The 19,540-nt window shown below is 40.5% G+C and overlaps 2 protein-coding genes across 7 annotated transcripts in view; one reads left to right on the forward strand and one right to left on the reverse strand.

Annotated features, from left to right (window-relative positions):
• The window catches only part of PURG (purine rich element binding protein G), a 36,015-nt gene extending 29,776 nt beyond the window's left edge, over nt 1-6,239 (reverse strand). Inside the window, exons 1-2 of one of the 3 annotated variants that reach the window (XM_027122778.1) lie at nt 5,659-6,235; nt 4,436-5,323 (exon numbers count right to left, since the gene is read on the reverse strand). In XM_027122778.1, coding sequence (XP_026978579.1) covers nt 4,436-5,323; nt 5,659-6,228 — 1,458 coding nt within the window. In that variant the 5' untranslated portion in view covers nt 6,229-6,235. Of the gene's footprint in view, nt 1-791; nt 5,324-5,658 lie in introns of those variants that run through there. The other 2 variants (XM_027122779.1, XM_027122777.1) reach the window with 2 other exon arrangements.
• A 129-nt stretch (nt 6,240-6,368) lies between these two features.
• WRN (WRN RecQ like helicase) overlaps nt 6,369-19,540 on the forward strand; it is a 129,520-nt gene continuing 116,348 nt past the window's right edge. For 3 of the 4 annotated variants that reach the window (XM_027122780.1, XM_027122783.1, XM_027122782.1), the window contains exon 1: nt 6,373-6,517. The gene's annotated coding sequence lies outside the window, so the exon portion shown is untranslated. Of the gene's footprint in view, nt 6,518-19,540 lie in introns of all 4 variants that reach the window. The other variant, XM_027122784.1, reaches the window with a different exon arrangement.

Raw genomic sequence — 19,540 nt, forward strand, 5'->3', positions numbered from 1 at the left:
ACATACATCAACTTTCAATGGTAGCTGCTTATTAAAACTGAGCGTCTGAGGGTGTATTCCAATTTCATCCTCTTCAAATTGTGCAGCTCAGATAAATGTTTATTTTACTGAAAATATTTGCAAAATTACAATATAAATACAAGATTATATTAAGATAGGTTCACTATATATAATGTATTCTTATCCACAAATATAAAATGAATGCAGTAAATATAGTATACTCTTGATGAATTGTTAGTACACAGTGTTGTTAGTAAAGTACATACAACCTATTATTAAGCAACAATTATCTAGTTTTCAAATGTATATCTTAGGAAGTTTTCAGGATGGAAGGATACACTAAGGCCCCTAATACCCTTTTTGGTTGGTGAAAGTTAGTTCTTCTGCAAGTTTTGAAATAATATCATATTTATTTTAGCAATTGTTCTTAGGCTCTTTGCATTTCCTTAATTTGAACTTTCTTTAGTCTGGGTGTTTTCTTAACTATGCCATATCAGCCAATCACACTTTTAATTCTAATATAGTATCATGTACTGTCTTTTCATTACTAATTTAAACACACATCAACAATGAAACAGAATTGTTAAAAATTTTTTTGTCTGCACAAATTCCCAAAATTCATTTTCAGGGTATTATGGGGAATCTCAATTAGATATAATCTCAACTGTAATACTAACCTGGGCTAGAAATAGTTTTTTATTGATTCTAGTCCTGAAGAATACAAATATGAACTCTACTTTAAAATTCTTTGTTAAATGTATTGGGATTTGCTGCAGAAACATTTTCTACCCTTCTCCATTACACTGATTTAATGGAAACTTGTTACTACGGCAGTTCCAACACAAACATATGCATGCAAGAGCTCACCCTACAGATTCTAACTACATAGTTATTGAAACACATCCCACCGGTCAAGTGGCATAAATGTACATCTTTTATATACAAAAGGTAAAGTGCATTATTAAATTAGTGAACTGACAGATTGTCTGCCTGGACCATATAGCTTTCAAATAGACAAATGTGAAATTCTCCCATTAGAACCAATTATTTCAAGAGGTTCCAATTAGCTTTTCCACCCTGTCATTTATTTTTTGGCCATGCTCTTTAGTGCAAATAAGCTTGTGTTTGACTCAAGTTTAAGGGACATGGCAGTTTGGGGCTTTAACAAGGAAAATTATAAAATGTGGCAGAAGTTTAATACTTTTATAATACATTGCACCTTTTGCATATAAGCAACAGATTAGTGCTGCTTTCAATTGGTAGGAGCACACTGCCAACGATTATGAGGGACCCGTTTCCCAATTTCATACTATCAGCTTATATTATTACAGTTTTGAGTCTGTACCACATTATGCTTGAATTATTATGTGCAAACATCATCAGTGTTTTAGAATTATATAGTGAACTAGTAATTTTGGTTACTAACTTTTAATGCTCACTTTTTGAATTCTAACATCCAGTTGCCTTAAGAGTTTTATGTCTTCAAGGCAGGGATCCTATTATTTTGAAGAGTACCATGTACACTTGCAGCTCCATTTATGTTACAAATGACAATAAATAAAATGTATATTGCACAGATAAGAATAGTAGCGTATTTTATAAGATACATCTCAGTACATGTCCTAATACCAGAGTTTTGGATTGGATCTTATTTGATTATGGCTAATGAATGACTGGAAATTTTAAGTATCAAAAAAAATCATAGCATCATTTCATTTTTCGGTGAACATTAACTTTGAAGAAAATGAAACAAAAGGACTGGCAGAAGGCTTAATGATTCTAAAGTATATTCAACTGCCGGTACATATGCATCTATCCAGTTTGTAGCTTTGAGATGGTAAAAACTCTGAAGTATACATACAATGTAGAAAATTTGGCTGCCTAACCAATTTTTCACTTAAATTATTAATGCAAAATTAAACTAATAATATTTATATACAATGAGTTAAAGATATTTAAGTCTGACATTGTATCATGTGTATGTATATATATAACACATATATACACACACATAGATGTGTGTGTGTGTGTGTATATATATATACATATATATATATTTATATATATACACACACACACACACACACTCAAACCTTACCAGACTAAAAACCAAGAAGGAAATTATTTAGATTTAACAGATATAAATATTTTGGAAGGGAAAGTTTTAAGAGAGAGTATACAGTCACAGCAATAGTGATAGGAACACTCAAATACTGGAATATTCACAGCTCCAGTTTGCCAAAATCTGACAGGTTGATTATTATTAATAGGCACTATGATGGGCAGCAAAGCAATCAGTAGTACAGTAATTCAAGTGTACACCACTCCTTCACATACCCCAAAACTACTTTTTATCAAGCCTAGAATAGTTATTTTACAGTGAGGACTGTTTAAAGATCCTTGCTACTTTTAGAGTCTCAACACCCGCCATGAGCTATTAACTCTAGTCCTAACACCATCTTCTAACCTTCAGCTGGTCCATAGTGATCCAGATGGCCCACAATTATAATGAACTGGGGAGATTCCTTTATACTTTGAGGAAACTGGAAATACAATCAGTAAGCCAACACCAGTATGTATGTCTAGGTTACTGATTGCTTGTTCTTAAGTAACATAAATCTGTGAAATTAATTTTCTTAATTCATATCATAAAGTTTTCTTAGTGATCTTACTTAAGTGTATTTGGGGACAAACCTCTGGAGGGAAATCAACTGTTAAAATAATTGTGAATTACTTATAGCATATAAAAGAAGAGCTACATTCTGAACTCAATCCATGCAGCCAGCTCTCATCAATGAGAGCTATATTTGGGGGCTGAAATCAGTGTCTGGCTTCTAAACATGATTATATGGACTCATTGTGTGGGAGGTGAATAAAGCCAAGATAAAAGACAGTAATTTCATTCAGATAAAATGCAGCTCAACAGATAAAATTTCAGTCAGTTAATACAGGGTGGGTTGGTACACATATACATTATATCCACTTGTTTAAAAAATTGCTTGGGTGTTGAAAAATTGCTGTGGCACTTCCTGGAAAGTAATTTTTAATACCAGTAAGTGGGTGAGTCTTGTGTAAAGTAAACCTTGTGTAAAGTATCATAAAGAGCACCTTGGAAAAATACCTGAATTATTCTTTCAAATATGTTTATAACCAATCTTCAAATTATATTTTTCCAGGCTGAAATTGTATATTTATTCTAAATGCTTTTTAGAAAAAAACTTTTTTTTTTTCCTGGAATTAAAACACCTTTAAAAGTCAGGTTTATACTGTAAGTGTTGAAATGGACTTCAGGGCAGCAACTGCAAAAGTGCTACTAAAATATATTACTACAGATTATTTTTATATCAGGTAACTGGTGCACCAACCCTTCTGAAACAGTGCTAAAGCAGCAGCATAAAATATAACACCTTGAGTCCATGATGTATTTTGGGAAAGAACCTCTCACAACCTTCAAATTAGCATGAAAAGCTAAAATATCAAGATTTCCATAGCAAAGCCTCCCACGCAACAGTGACATAAAAGTAATTCCTGAAACTTTGGAAAGTCAATAATAATATATGGTACAATAATCAGAGGTGAAGATGGGATTATAACTAGCTTAGAATAACCAATTAAAACTCTCTCATGGCATTGATATGGCAAGTATAAACTGTAGGGTCACCACAAAATTTGAAATTATAGAATACTATAGTAACTCTAAGATTCGATTCTTTAATGGTACTGGTTAATATTCAGTTATCCAATGGACATTTAATATATTTCTACTCGTACTTTTGTAAATAAATATATTTATAATAGAAGTCAGTTTCTGTTTCTGTGGTAACTGTCCTACAGGTAATCCTAGCAGCTTTTAATGAAGTAGGAATGGAATACTTTTTTTGGGGAACTTGTTAAATAGAAATTCACACTTACATATTAGGTATATGTATCTTTTTTTAGGCTTATGTCATAGTGCAATGTTAATCTTAGTTATGGTATCTAGAAGGTCAGAATGTCACACTGTGCTGATTTGCATACTTCAATAGTCTGGAGCAGCTGAAGCAGCTAAACTATTTAGCTCTGGGAAGGCTGAAATTCCCATAAGAATTATAGTGTTTTATGGATAACATAACATGAGAATCAGACTCCTTGAAGTATAACTACTAGAGGTATTACTCATAACAAAGGGCCAAAAAAAGAGGAAAAATTTCTTCAAATGATTATGGATCAGTACTTTTAGCCAATTTATGATTTTAACTTTTGCCTGATGGAGTTCAATTTCATTCTAGTCGAGGCATTCTTGCTCTTCACCACTGGCCCTTCTGCCATCCATCCTCTTTTCTTTATGGCTGTTGAAAATTTTCCTCATCTCTTCTTCGTACTTGATAAAATTCTCCCCAAACCTTGTCCAAGCTTTGAATGGAACAGTAATAGTATTACGGTAAGGTGGCCTCACCTCACTTACCTTCAGGAAAATTCCATATTTATTAGAGCCCACATCAAAGTAGAACCTTTTATTGTCCACTCTGAAAGAAGTCCCCTCTGGGAGTTCGACTGGGTCATCGTCTCCACCTCTGCGTTCTTCTATGTCCCCTTCGCCATAGTCTTCAATGAGCTGAACCAAGGCGTCCCGAAACTCAATCATCCCTTGTGCTGGGAGGACGATAGTCTGCTCTTGGCCCAAAGTGTGGCCAAAATAACCTATCATGCCAGTTCCCCGGATCATGGTTTGTCTTATCCTTAGGAAGCGACCCCGTTGATTTTCCTTTAGGTCTAGATAGTATTTCCTATTGTCCCTCTCTATGTAGTCTGTTTTGAGGACACTGTGAGGGTGCTCTTCGGACCCCACAGAGACTGGTGGGGAGGGTGCTGCGTGCTTCTGTCTCCTTCTGGAGCTTTGCTCTTTGCCGTGACCATGCTCTTGTCGGTGGCCTTTCAGGCCCAGGTGGGCATAGTGCTCGATGAAGTCCCCTAGACAGTCCTTCAGCTCCGCGGCCACGGACAGGGAGAGGGTCAGTTTACTCTTTCTGATATTGTCTTGCCGGCCTCTCCCTATCCAGACTTCGGCTATCTTTAGGAACCGGCCCCGGGAGCTTTGCTTCACATCTAGGTAAAACCTCTTTTTCTGGATGTCCACCCTTTTGGAGGCCAGCTCCTGGATTTCGGCTGCGCCCCCAGCCTGGTTAGGGGTGGCTGAAGCCGCGTAGTGGGGGTAGTGGGAGTGCTGGGCCTGGGGATAGAGTCTACTCTTGCTGAGGCCAGAGCCCCCTACATTCTTGCCGCCGCGGCCACGGCCGCCGCCGCCGCCGCCGCCTCCCCTTCGCCTGGCTCTTTCCATCTTCAGCTGCAAGTGACAAACAGACACACGGGGTGGGGTGGGGGAGGAGTGTTGAGAACAATCGCAGACGCCCCTCGGCCTGCGCTGCCCCAGCCTCTGCCCGGGAACCCCACATCTGGCCGCTCTTTGCGCGGCGCCGGCCGCCGCAGCGCCAGGACGGTCCACGGCGGCGGCGGCGGCGGCGGCGGCGGCGGCGGGCGGCGGGCGGCGGGCGGCGTCTCCCGGCTCCGCACCGGGCACACAGCATCCCTCCGCCGCCCCTGGCCTCCCGCTCCCGCTCGCCGCCGGGCCGCCCGCCTCGGGCTGGACAGCCCCCGGGGCCCCAGCCAGCACACACTCACATCACTACTGCTGCCATCACCGCCTCCGCCGATGCCCTTCGAGGCCGCCGCCGCCGCCGCCTCCAGCTCTCGGCCCCTCTGTTGCAGCCGCCGCAGCCGCCGCCCCCTGCCTGCTCCCCCGCCGCCGCTCGCACTGCCCCACGCCGGAGCAGCCGGGCAGGGGCATCGCCTGCGGCGCCCACCGCCGCCGCCCCTCCTGCGGCTGCTGCGGGGGCCGCCGCCTCTGTTCGGGCACCGGCCCGCGGCCCGCGGGAGACAGGGGGGCGGGGAGGGGGGCGGGGAGGGGGGCGGTGGGAGGCGGGCAGTGGGCCCCGCCTCCTCCAGCACAGCCCGCTTAAGGGAAGACCGGGTATCCGCTCTCCCCTGGGGCCCGCCCTGACGGAAGCCCTGACGGAAGCGTGAGCGTGAGGTGACCGGACAGGTGTGAAGGTGGGGATAAGAACCCGGGTGGCGAGAGTGTTCTGACTTCTCCAGGTTCCGCCGGGACGTAGGACTCTGGCGGCCCACGGGCACCCACAAGGAGACTACACTTCCCTGAGTGCTCAGCGGCGGCGGGAGTCCTCCGCGCATGCGTTTCGCGTAGCCCGCCGGGCTAGGGTGGGAGGGGCTGCAGCGCGGCGCTCTGGGAGTGGTGGACTGGGGGCCGACGGACCCCGGAGGGAGGGGTGGGAAGGTCCGTGTCCTAGAAGTGACGTATGCTGTGTGCGCCGTGACGCTCCGGCGTGGACTCTGACCCGCGGGAATAAGGTCGATTGAATTGGTGTCCAGCATGAGTGACTGGGTTCCAGGCAATGCCGTTGGGACGCTGCACAAGTCGTCCAGCTGAAGGAGAAGTCCCATTGAACTGACTCTTCTCACGGTAACGTGTCCTCCCCAACCCTGCTTCCACCTCCAGACCCTTGAGGTATCATTCTAGCCTTCTCCGACACTGGCGGTGCTCAGTCCGGCAGAGCAGGCCTCTGGGCTGTGTGTGGGATATTCCTTAGAGACGGACATCTTCCTTCTCCCTTTCCACCTCCCAGGCACCCAGCCCATTTTGTGTAGTGTAACAAGTTATGTTGGATTTTTTGAGTTCAAAGCATTGAATCCTTAATGGTTTGTTGTGTTTTCCCTGGTTTAATTTGAGTTGTTTTCTGGATATGTTTGAGTATGTAAAAGTTCTCCCTATGGAAGAGGATATTAGAATCCTTAGGATGTTACTTTAGTGGTCTTTAAGTCCGAGTACTAAGGATTTTGTATAGTTCGGTGCGTTAACTTTTAGGGAGCTGAAGGTCGGTGTGGGTAGGGCATTTAGATTTTCATGCCATTGAACAGTGGTCTCCGTTTGTTAATTCAACAGATATTTATTGAGCGCTGCTCTAGGTACTGGGGATACCATCAATGAACAAAACAAACACAAATCGCTCGTTTTTGGAGTTTGCATTTTGGAGAGAGATAGGCAATGAGTCAAAAGCCTGGTATATCAGAAGGTGAAGAGTGTCAGTGGGGGTAGGGAGCTGCAGTTTTACAGTAGGTGGTCAGGGAAGGCCTGGCTGAGAAGATAATTTTTGAGTAAAGACCTGAAGGAAGTGAGAGAGCTAGTCCTGTGGTTATCTGAGGGAAAGGAAAGTGCAAAGGCTCTGAGGGAGCCTGCATGGTGTGTCCGCAGAGCAGCCTAGGAGGCCAGTAAGTTAGAGCAGGGTGAGATAGAGAATTGTAGAAGATAAAGTCAGACAGATTGTGTAGGACCTTGTAGGCAATTTTGAAAATTTGGGTTTTCATTCTGAGGGAGGTGGGAAGCTACTGGAGAGGTTTGTCAGGGAAACACCATGATCTGAATGATCTTTAAAAAAAAATTGTAAAATGTATATAACAAAGTTTGCTAATTTATCTATTTTTTAAGTGTACGATTCAGTGACATTAATTACACTCACTGTTACACAACCATCACCATTATTTCTAAAACTTCTGCATCACCCCAGGCAAACTCTGTAACTGGTTAATTAAGCAATAACTCCCCATTGCTCCCTCTGCCCAGCCCCTGGTAACCTCTGGTATACTCTCTATGAATTTGCTTATTCTAGGTAGTATATACAAGTGGAATCATAATATTGGTCCTTTTGCATCGGACTTATTTCACTCAGCATAATGCTCTCAAGGTTCATCCATGTCGTACCATGTATTAGCACTTAATTTCCTTTTATAGCTGAATACTGTTCCGTTGTGTGTATATACTATATTTTGTGTATCCATTCATCTTTTGACAGACAGTTGGGTTTTTTCCCCCTTTTGGTTATTGTGAATAATGGTGCACTGAACATTGGCTTACAAGGATCTGCTTGAGTCCCTTTTTCCAATTCTTTTTTGGTCTGTACCTAGAGTGGACTTGCTGGATCATATGATAATTCTGTGTTTAGTTCTTTTTTTTTAAAATTTTTATTATTAATTTTTTATTTTTATTTATTTTTTATTTATTATTATTTTTTTATTTTTTTTTTTATTTTTTTATTTTTTTTTATTTTTTATTTATTTTTAATTTTTATTATTAATTTTTTTTTTTATTTATTTTTGGCTGCGTTGGGTCTTCATTGCTGCGCACAGGCTTTCTCTAGTGGCGGGGAGCGGGGGCTACTCTTCGTTGTGGTGCGCAGGCTGCTCACTCTGGTGGCTTCTCTTGTTGCAGAGCACGGGCTCTAGGCACGCAGGCTCAGTAGTTGTGGCGCACGGGCTCAGTAGTTGTGGCGCACGGGCTCAGTTGCTCCGCACTGGACCAGGGCTCAAACCCATGTCCCCTGCATTGGCAGGCGGATTCTTAACCACTGCGTCACCAGGGAAGTCCCTATGTTTAGCTTTTTGAGGAACTGCAGAACTGTTTTTCACGGTGGTGGAACCATTTTACATTCAACTAGTAATGTTATAAGGGTTCCAATTTCTCCAAATCCTCTCAAAAACTTGTTATTTTCTGTTCCTTTTTCTTTTCTTTTGTCTTTTCTTTTTTTCTTTTCCTTTTCTCTTTTGTTTTCCTTTCTTCTCATCTTTCTGCTTTCCTTTTTCTTTCTATTATAGCCATCTTAGGTGGTGATGTGATGTGGTATCTTGTTGTGGTTTTGATTTGCATTTCCTTAATGACTAAAGACGTTGAACATCTTTTCACATGCTTATTGGCCATCGGTATATCTTCTTTGGAGAAATGTCTATTCTAGTCCTTTGTGTGTTTTTAAATTGAGTTGTTTGTCTTTTTGTTGTTGAGTTGTAGGAGATTTTTGTGTATTCTTACTAAACCCTTATCATAGCTTTGTAGTACGTTTTGAAACTGGGAAGTCTGAGTCTCCAACTTTGTTCTTTTTGAAGACTGTTTTGGCTATCCAGGGCCCCTTGCAATTCCATATGATTTTTTTTTTTTTTTTTTTTTTTGCAGCACCAGGTGGCTTGCGGGATCTTAGATCCCTGGCCAAGGATTGAACCCAGGCCACAGCAGTGAAAGTGCCAAGTCCTAACCACTGGACCGCCAGGGAACTCCCAATTCCATATGAATCTGAGGATTGGCTTTTCCATTTCTGAAAAAAAGCTTTTGGAATTTTGGTAGAGATTGTGTTGAATCTGTAGGTAGCTTTGGGTAGTGTGACATCTTAACAATATTAAGTATTTCTATCCATGAACATAGGTGTTCCATTTGTTGCAATGAAACTTGTCTTCTTTTTTAAAAATTAATTAATTTATTTATTTTTGGCTGTGTTGGGTCTTCACTGCTGCACGCAGGCTTTCTCTAGTTGCGGCGAGTGGGGGCTACTCTTTGTTGCAGTGTGTGGGCTTCTCATTGTGGTGGCTTCTTGTTGTGGAGTACAGGCTCATGTTATGGAGACAAGTGACGAACTTGTCTTCTTTATGAATGAAATATCTTCTTTAATTGGCAGCAGTGTTTTGTAGGTTTTGGTGTACAAGTTTTTCACCTCCTAGATATTTTATTTTATTCTTTTAGATGCCATTGTAAATGGGATTGCTTTCTTAATTTCCTTTCAGATTGTTTGTTGCTGTTGTCTAGAAACACAGCTTATTTTTGTGTGTTGATCATGTACCTTGCAACTTTGCTGGATTTGCTTATTAAATCTAGTAGGTTTCTTGGAATTGGTGGGACTTCCCTGGTGGCGCAGTGGTTAAGAATCCACCTGCCAATGCAGGGGACACGGGTTCGAGCCCTGGTCCGGGAAGATCCCACATGCCGCGTAGCAACTAAGCCTGTGCACCACAACTACTGAGCCTGTGCTCTAGAGCTTGCATGCCACAACTACTGAGCCCATGTGCCACAACTACTGAAGCCCACACGCCTAGAGCCTGTGATCCGCAGCAAGAGAAGTCACTGCAATGAGAAGCCCGTGCACCACAACGGAGGGTAGCCCCCGCTCGCTACAACTAGAGAAAGCCTGCACACAGCAACAAATACCCAACACAGCCCCCCCCCCCCAAAAAAAAAATTTAGTAGTTTCTTGTGGATTCTTTGGGTTTTTGTTTTAATATACAGGATCATGTCATCTGTGAGTAGAGGTAGTTTTACTCTTCCTTTCCAATTTGAATGCCTTTTATTTCTTGTTTATATCTAATTTCTCTGGCTAGAACTTTCAATACTATGTTGAATAGCATTGGTGGAAGTGAGTATCTGTCTTGCTCTTGATCTTAGGGGGAAAGTTTTCAGTCTTTCACCACTGAGTATGATGTTAACTGTGGGTTTCTCATAAACCCCTTTATTGTGTTGAGGAAATTCTCTTCTGTCCCTAGTTTTTTGAGTTTTTATATCATGAAAGAATATTTGATTTTTATCAGATGCCTGTGTCAGTTGAAATGATCATGTGGTGTTTTTCCTTCATTCTATTAAAGTGACATATTACATTGATTTTCTTATATTGAGCCACCTTTGCATTCCTGGGATAAATCTCACTTGGTTATGGTATATAATCCTTTAAATTGACATTTCTTTTAACAGAATCACTCTGACTACTGTTTTGAGACTAGACTATGGAGGCAAGCAGATAAGAGATAATGTGGCTTGAACCAAGGTTTTAGCTATGGCGGTGGTGATAGGAGGTGATAGGAGGTAGGATTTCAGCTTTATTTTGAAGGTAAAACTAACAGTATTTGCTGATAGATTGGATGTGAGGTGTGAAAGGAGGAGAGGGAGTCAAGGATGATTCTAAGGTTTTTGGCATGAGCAATCAGAAGGATGGAGGTGTACCTACTGAAAATTGTAATTTATGGAAGGAGCAGTTCGGGGAAATTTTATACCTATTGAGTACAATATGTGCATTAGACATTCAAGTATCTAGTAAATAATTGGGTATACAAGTTTGAAGTTCAGAGGAGTGCTCTAGGCTGTTTATATAAATTTGGAAGTCACCAGTGTGCTGTAGTTAATTTTTTTTTTTTTTTTTTTTTTTGCGGTACGCGGGCCTCTCAGTGTTGTGGCCTCTCCGGTTGCAGAGCACAGGCTCCGGACGCGCAGGCCCAGCGGCCATGGCTCACAGGCCCAGCCGCTCCGCGGCATGTGGGATCCTCCCGGACCGGGGCACGAACCCGTGTCCCCCGCACCGGCAGGCAGACTCCCAACCACTGCGCCACCAGGGAAGCCCGCTGTAGTTAATTTTAAAGTCATCAGGCTGGATGTGATCTCCAAGGGAGTGAATGTAGATGGAGAAGAGAACAACCAGGTCTGTGACCTGAATCTTCTGTTATGTTTGGAGATTGGGGAGGTAAGGAGGGATGGGCAAAGGGTACTGAGAAGGAATGCTGACTGATGTAGATGGAGAATCAAAAGTTGTCACAGAAGCCTAATAAGGTGTTTCAAGAAGGTGAGTGTGATTAATTGGGTCATATGCTGCTGGTGTGTTGAGCCAGATGAGGACTGACTGTAAGATTTGGCAGCATGAAGGTCATTGGTAACCTTGAAACGAGTGAGCCCTTTTGGTGGGGTGGAGTGTCTTTTCTTCTCCACCCCCCCACCCCCGTTGTGGCCTCTCCCCTTGCCGAGCACAGGCTCCAGACGCGCAGGCTCAGCGGCCATGGCTCACGGGCCCAGCCGCTCCGCGGCATGTGGGATCTTTCCGGATCGGGGCACGAACCCGTGTCCCCTGCATCGGCAGGCGGACTCTCAACCACTGCGCCACCAGGGAAGCCCGAGGGTGGAGTGTCTTTTAAACACTGGGAAGAGATAATGGAAGGAATGGAAATGGAGATGCTAGTATAGATGAGTCTTTTGAGTAGTTTTTAGGGGAGAAGAATGGAGCAGTTAGCGAAGTCAAATTTGTTTGATTTTTTTTAATGATGGGAGAAATTGCATATGCTTATATACTGATGGGACTTTGGGACTTTTCTGGTAGACTAGTAGAGAGGGAGAAATTGATGATGCGGAAGAGAGGTGAAAAATGCCCTTGACTAGATGAGAGGATATGGAATCTAGTTCACACAAGGAGGGGCTGGATTTAGGAGCACAGATAAGTCATGGGGGATATCTATCTATCTACCTATCTACCTACCTTCATACCTCCATAATAGCATGGGCCAATTCCCAATTTTTATATCTAAACCTATACCTGTCTATATATGTAATATCTATCTATCTATCTGTCTATCTCGTATAGAGATGGCAAGCTGGAGACCTGGGAGAGCCAGTGGTATAGTTCCACTCTAAGTCTGGCCTGAGAACCAGGAGAGCAGACACTATTTGTTTCAGTCCAAGTGTGAGTCTGAAGGCAGGAGACTAATGTCCTAGCTTAAAGGCAGACAGAAAGAGTGAATTCCCCCTTACTCAGCCTTTTTGTTATAGTCAGGCCATCAACAGATTGGATGAAGCCCACCCACATTGGGGAGGGCAGTCTACTTTACTCAGTCTGCTGATTCAAATGTTAGTCTCATCCAGAAACACCCTCACAGAAATGCCCAGAATAATGTTTAAATATTTGGGCACCCTGTGGCCCATTCAAATTGACACAGTAAAATTAACCATCACAATAGAGTATATGGGCATAGATACAATTATGTGAATAAATTTCAGGGTAGGAGCTTGTGGACATTCTTTTTTGATTGCTTAAGTGAAGTCTGAAGCATGGTTGTCAGCTGGGAGGGATAATGGGAGGAAATATGATAGGTTTAGGTAGACAAGAGAAGGTATAAATAGTTAGCTTAGAAAGAGAGGATAGTAAATAGATTAGGGAAAAGTTGTAGAATGCTAGGAAGACTAAGAGTTCACTTGAAGTTGGTGGTCACAAATTTAAACACATCAGTCAACAAGATTGTGTTTTTCACCTGCTACATTCATTCAGCTACATAGGTATAGGCACAGAGTAGGCAGAGAATTTGTTGTGTTCAGGGTTAGAGTTTTGCCAGGAGAGAATAATGAAACCAGAGATGGGCAATGAAATTGGGGAAGTAGGCAAGGAAGTGGTTATAATTTTGCAATTAAACTGGCCAAGGAGGAAGTAAGGACTGCCTGGGGGTGAGGAGAGTGCAAAGGTAGTAGGACCATTGGATTATAGGCCCCAGGTGGATCAAAAGATTGAGTTTCCAGAGGGAATGAGCTTCAAAAATAGGAGATGTTAATTTGAGAGTGAGATGCTTGGAATTGAGATTATGGAAGGATTCGGTTATTGGTAATAACATGGTATTCTCATGTGAACAAATGGGTAGAGCAGGGTGTGGGCAAAATTATTGGGGGAGAGCTAGTCAGAAAACTGAGACACACTATATTCCCCAGATATTATACATTAAAGAGTGTAAGCCACTGGGCAAGTATGGGGGAAAGAGGTAGGCTATAGATATAAACAGCTACAGTACTGATGGTGATAATGATCCGTTAATATCCATCTCAAATACCATCAACCTGATCTATATCTAACACTGGAAAATTAGGTATTGAGTTATATATAGTTGTATTGCAACTCATAGTCAACCATAAGCCTTCATGGACGTCTGTTCTTTGACCAAAGTGTTCTTGTAGGAGTGGCAGGTGATGTAAGACATCTTTTTTTAGTTTTCAGTTCGAAATCCTTCACCACACGATTTGGTGAAATCCTTCACCAAACTTCTGTAGAAGTTTTTCTTAGCTTTCTGTATAGCTTCTTTGGCTTGTCTCCCAGGGTTGTGAAAAATTTATTGTTAAGAAGACAGGCAGAGAAATAGGAGTGCTCTGTGACCTAGTAATTTCATGTCTAAGAATCTGTCCTATGGAAATAGTAATATGAATGCCTAAAGATACATACATACACACAAGGGTATTCTTTGAACATTGTTTGTGATGAAATTTGCAAGCAACCTAACTGTCATCTATAGGGAATAGTTAAATAAATTATGATAGATAAAGAAAATGGAATTCTATATAGTCTTTAAAAAATAGGATCAAGAGGTGGTGTTAGGTTTTACTTATCCCATCCCATCAACAGGGATGCTTTTAGTTGCAACTAATGGAAAATCCAAATCAAAGTGACTTCAGCTTTAAAAGGTTATTTATTAACCTATTTAGTGGACACATCCTGAGATAGAGTGGCCTTCAGTCAGAGCACTGCCTATTTTTTCTGGCCCTGTATTTGTTCCTCTTCCATGAAGAAGGCATGAAGATGCTTTACCTTCAGGGTGATGTCTTATATGGTTGTAGGATGACTGTGTGCATCAACTATGGCTATGTATTTCTTTCTTCACATCTAGAAGGTGGAAAATCATCCCTTCCCATAGCATGGAAGGAGAATCCTGATCTTTGTTACAATTGGACCACCTTGGACCTAGTAATTATGGACAGGAATGGAGACCAGAGAATTGAGACCTGGGTTATAGTTCCTGTCCCTGAATCAGTTGCGTGGCAAGGGGAGTGGGATTTCCATATTGGCTTTAAAACAATTGGATTTCATTCCTGGTACTGGTAATGAGGTCAGTCCCATTCCAGAAACTTTGCTGTTATACATGGGGGTGGGATGGGGAAGGCTGAATGTGTTTGTTACCCTCATCTTTCCTACTTGTATTAAGGTAATCAACATTTCGCTCCTCTCATTCTTGATTTTACTAAAATCATGAAACTGTGTTTATCCTCAGGATCTCATGTTAGAAAAATGTAAATCACTGTTGAGTTCATTATTTGCAGGGGCCCTTCATGTTACTCTCAGATTTCAAGAAAGAGGTGGATAGGAGAGAGGGACTGAGGGAGTGAGGATGGGAGAGAGATAGATATGCTTGTTGAAAAACAAACTATAGCATATTAAAACTCTCCTTTCACATACTTGACCTCAGTTCCATTCTGTTCCCTGTAGAGGCCCCTATTAACTGATACTTATCCTCCTGGATTGTTCTTTGCATTTACATAATACACATATTATCATTTTGTATTTTCAAATTTAAATGGTAACTACTACTGACACTTAGTTTTTCCTGTTTCACTTGGCACCTATGTTACAGAACTTGTCATCTTAATACATATAGTTCTGTTTTATTCTTTTACTGAATGCTTATTATGCCATATATGGATATGTCATTGATTATCTAACTATTAATTTACCCTACTGATTGCTTTTAGTATGTTTGCTATTACAGACTGATAAAATGAACATCCTTTGCATACATCTTTGTGTTTATATGTGCATGTGGTGAAGAGTATGGAAATATAAAGTGTTGATAAGTTCTACAAAATGTCTTTGAAAATGATGAGGCCAGTTTCTGTTCTCTTGCAAATGTTGTATGTGATTAATCTTTTGAATTTTTGCTGATAATGGTATACCAGAATTTTAGACAGTTTTGTTGACCTCGTTTATTGAGTACTTTGTTCTTTCTTAAAGATTAGAAGTGCCTCCTTTAGCATATGTCAAATTTCTATATTTACATGGCTCTGTTTCTGAACGTGGTATGTTTTATTCCATTGATTTGTATCTATTTTTATACCAACTCCACACTATTTTAATTACTGCTTTTGTGTACTGCTTATGTTTAATAGAGTGAGCTTTTCCTTATTGTTCTTATTTTCCAAAAAAATATTTACTGCTCTTGACCTATTTCTTTTCTTAGTGAACTTTAAACTTGTGGTTCGATGAAAAATCCTGCCGACGTCTTTTCTTGGTATTGATTCTTGAGTGTATTGATTTAATTAATACATTTAAAGTTTTGAGACTGACTATCCAGGAACTCAGTGTGTCTTCTCTAGCCCTTTTTTGATGTCTTAGTAAACTTCTTTAGTTGTCTTTAAAATGGGTCTCATGCATTTTATATTAGGTTTATTCCTCAGTAGATTGTCATTTTTGCTGTTCTTGAATTTAGATATAAATTACATTTTTTACCTGATTCTTGCTCACATATAGAAAAGTACCTTAATTTGTATATGCTTATCTTGAATCTGATCATCTCAGGAGTATTTGAACCTTGTAGTCCAATTGATAAAATTTGATAAAATCAAATCACCTCAAAGTGATACTGGGGGAAAAGTATTTTGGAGGCTTTAGCTCTTTGATAAGAGTTAAGCTTACCTCATGTTAAAGCTGGTTAGTCATAGCAGTCAGCCTCTTTTATTTTTTTAATTTATCATTATCACCATTTTTATTGTTATCATCAACACCATCATTATTCTGCAGTACTGTCCTTGGGAATCATAGAGGTTTATCAGTTTGTGTCCTCCCTCACGGCAGAGCAGTCAGCCTCTTTTAAAGGTGATTTTCTTTTTTTGATAAATGCCTTATATGTGGGAGGATTAAGAAAGAGGATGGTTTTTGAATAATTTCTTCATTGGGAAATAAGCAATTAGAATAGTTTCACATTCTCCCTAAAATAATTGGAACCAGTGACCTTCCCTCCCTTCCCTTCTTTAAGGCTTTGCTTCTTTCTGAGTCCAGTGTTCTTGTCCCTGCATTTTATGATCTTCCACCTGTAGTCTGATAGGCTAGCTCTTCAGGGCAGGGCAGAGATTCACCCTCTCTCTAGGTCTCTCTGAGGCTGAGAAGGTAGAGATGTGGGATCTTCCTAGTGTATGGTAGGAATAATAGGAGCCGTTGGAAAAAATATCAAAGGTTTGTTGCTTCTGGAAATTTTGATGTGTAGCATGAGACATCACCTATTGGCACCTGATCTTTTTTTTTTTTTTTTGAAAATGATAATGCACAGGCCCATGGTATTTCTTTATAGAACCATTAGAACTATATGGCAAAGTCAAAAGGAATACCCATCAATCATTATTGGGCTAGAACACCGGGTTAGTAAAAGTGACTAGGACAGATGAGCAATGTTTGAACATATGTCACCGTATTTCACAGTGGACCATGTGATAGATCATCAGTGTCAGGGAAGTCTGCTGTTGAATAATGAATGTTTCCATGCCTGGCAGTAGGAACCTGATCTGCTTTTGCTGTTCATTCATGAAATGAAGGCACTGGAGTGTGGTGGTAAGATAATTGGACTGGAAGATAACTTTTGCCTTCTGGGAGGTGTACAATCACAAGATTGCTGATTTTTCCTTTTACTCATTTCACGTAAACTTGCCCTGTCTGAAGAGGCTAATTTGAAGTTCTTATGAAAGATTTGCGTTGGGTAAACTTATGGTTGCTTTCAGAATTGTATATTAATTTTCCAGTTTCTTTTTCACTCTGTGTCTATTTTTATCTTTTGCTGTTCCTCCCACACTTAAATTGGTCTTATTGTAAAATACTGCATTTTTCTTTCTACCTGACAATGCTGAATTTCTGCTCAATACAGAGCTTTGCATCCTAAAGTTAAATATCACTCCCATTTATTTTATTGTTTTGCCGAAAACCTTACTTTTGGTTTCAAGGTTCGTAGGATTCGCTGGCAAAATAACCACTCTGCACTAAGTTAAGCAAAAATTTAAAGAGTTTATTGAATTAACACGAGAATACAGTATATTAATTAAGAAAAGAATAGTATAACTAATTAAGAAAGAATAGTAAAGACAGAGGTTTATATGTCACCGAATTGGGGAAGCACCTACATCCATATTCAAGCAGCGCTGGGAAGTCCCTGGTACAGCAATCTGGAGTCCCAATTGTGAAAAGGCTCCAGGCAGTGCGTCCACCCCACGGGTGAGACTTCAGTTTGCTACACGAAGGAGTCCCACTATAAGCACTGATAATAATCAGCCTGCGTGCAAATTTGCAGCCCTGGTATTGTCATAAATGTCTTGGTCTTAACTTGAAAGTCTTGGAATGTTCTCTAATCCCCGGGGGCTGGCCAGGCCCTCAAGGTTCAAGCCCCCAGATTTACTCCCTGTCTTATCTAATGATTTACAAGGTATGCTGGTGTCACCCCTGCTGGCCTGTATGTAGCTCAGCAGTTTGGCACTTAGCCAGTTTTTAGGGTCGTTGCCTGGTCAGAGAGAAGCCTAGTGCCGCCTCTGAAGCCTGAACAAGACTACTTTACTAGCTTCCCCAACAGTTATAATTTTCTGTTACATTGCTATTTAAGGTTATTTTATTCTTATTTTGATTTAAAAAGATTTGAAACTCTATGAAGTTATGAAACTTTTGATATTGTATCCTTTGTGTGGCTAGTTTTTTATTGTTATAATTTATTTTTTTTAAGATAAGGGGTTAAAGAAAGAAAAGAATTGGCCACATACTTTTATTTTCAATTATATTTGTGTATTAGAACGCAAGCACAGAAAACTTGATTCAAACAGACTTAACAAATAAGGAAATTTATTATTAAAATGAAACTTGAAGGCTGAGGTAGGGCTGACTTTAAGACTGGTTTAGTCCATCTAGTATAGCTCCGTTTCTCATCTTTGCTGTCTTCTGTGTGTTGGCTTCGTCCTCAAGCTGGCTTCCATCATAATGGCAAACTGGCTGTAGAAGGCCCAGGCTTCCCATTCTCAAATATAGGGCATCTCTTCTGGTACTTTCTTACAAGTGCAAGACGTGTTATTCTCAGAAACCCCCTAAACACCTTCTCTTGTATCTCATTGGCCTGAATTAGATCATAGGTTTTATTCTTACCCCCAATTCAAGGGAATGCCTTGAATTTAGGCCTGAGTTTCTGAATCATCATTGTGGCGAGGGGAATGGGATTACTTTCAGATCAGTTGGATTTTCCATGGGAGCTGGTACTAAGGGCCGCTGTCTTGAAGCACATTGGCTTTGTGAGTAACTGGTCATTATCTCAATTAAATTTATGGTACTGTACAAAGGGTACAGGGTGGAATGGATGCTGGGTAGGCAACCGTCAATGTCCTCTTGATAATGAGTCCTATAAAATTTCATCTCAGGCCATATGAAGTAAGAGTAAAAAATAAAAAGGAAAAATAGACAGCCTAAGCAAGTTTTAAATTGACTTACTTGAAAACTTCCTCTGCAGTTTCCCAGTTTATAGTGGTTGATTTTAGCTGACTGGCTATTGCTACTTACAGAACAGAGAAAATTCATTAAAAATAATGAATTATTCAGTTGGATAGTGAAATTCAGTTATAAAGCACTTCACTGTGCCATAGATTCAGTTCAGGTAAAGTCATGTTCCTGGTTCATGGGCAGTGCGGCTTCTCACAATGACACAGCATAGAGAGAGGCTTTTATATTTTTCCCTGTTGCTAGCATTTTAATAGCATTTTATTGTATTTATTTGTTTCTATTTGTATTGTTTCTATTTGTATTTTATTTCAGTTGACTATTAATAAAAATTTTAATTTATATTTTGTTATTATAAATTATATATTACATGATACTTGACAGTTATGAAAATTTGGTAGATGCCTATAAAGAAATAAGTCTCTCAAAAAAAAAAAATCCCACTACTTTTAAAATTGCCATGATTTACTGTAGCTGGACCAAATACTAATGGTGGTTTTATTTAGCTTTTCTTGTTTGCTTGCTTGGGTTATTTGGAGCGAAATTAAGATTAGCCAAAATTGAGCAATAGATTAATTAAATCCTCTTTAATTAGG

Source organism: Aethalodelphis obliquidens, unplaced genomic scaffold (assembly GCF_003676395.1).
Source record: "Aethalodelphis obliquidens isolate GAN/ISIS:26980383/991018 unplaced genomic scaffold, ASM367639v1 scaffold25, whole genome shotgun sequence".
NCBI lineage: Eukaryota > Metazoa > Chordata > Mammalia > Artiodactyla > Delphinidae > Aethalodelphis > Aethalodelphis obliquidens.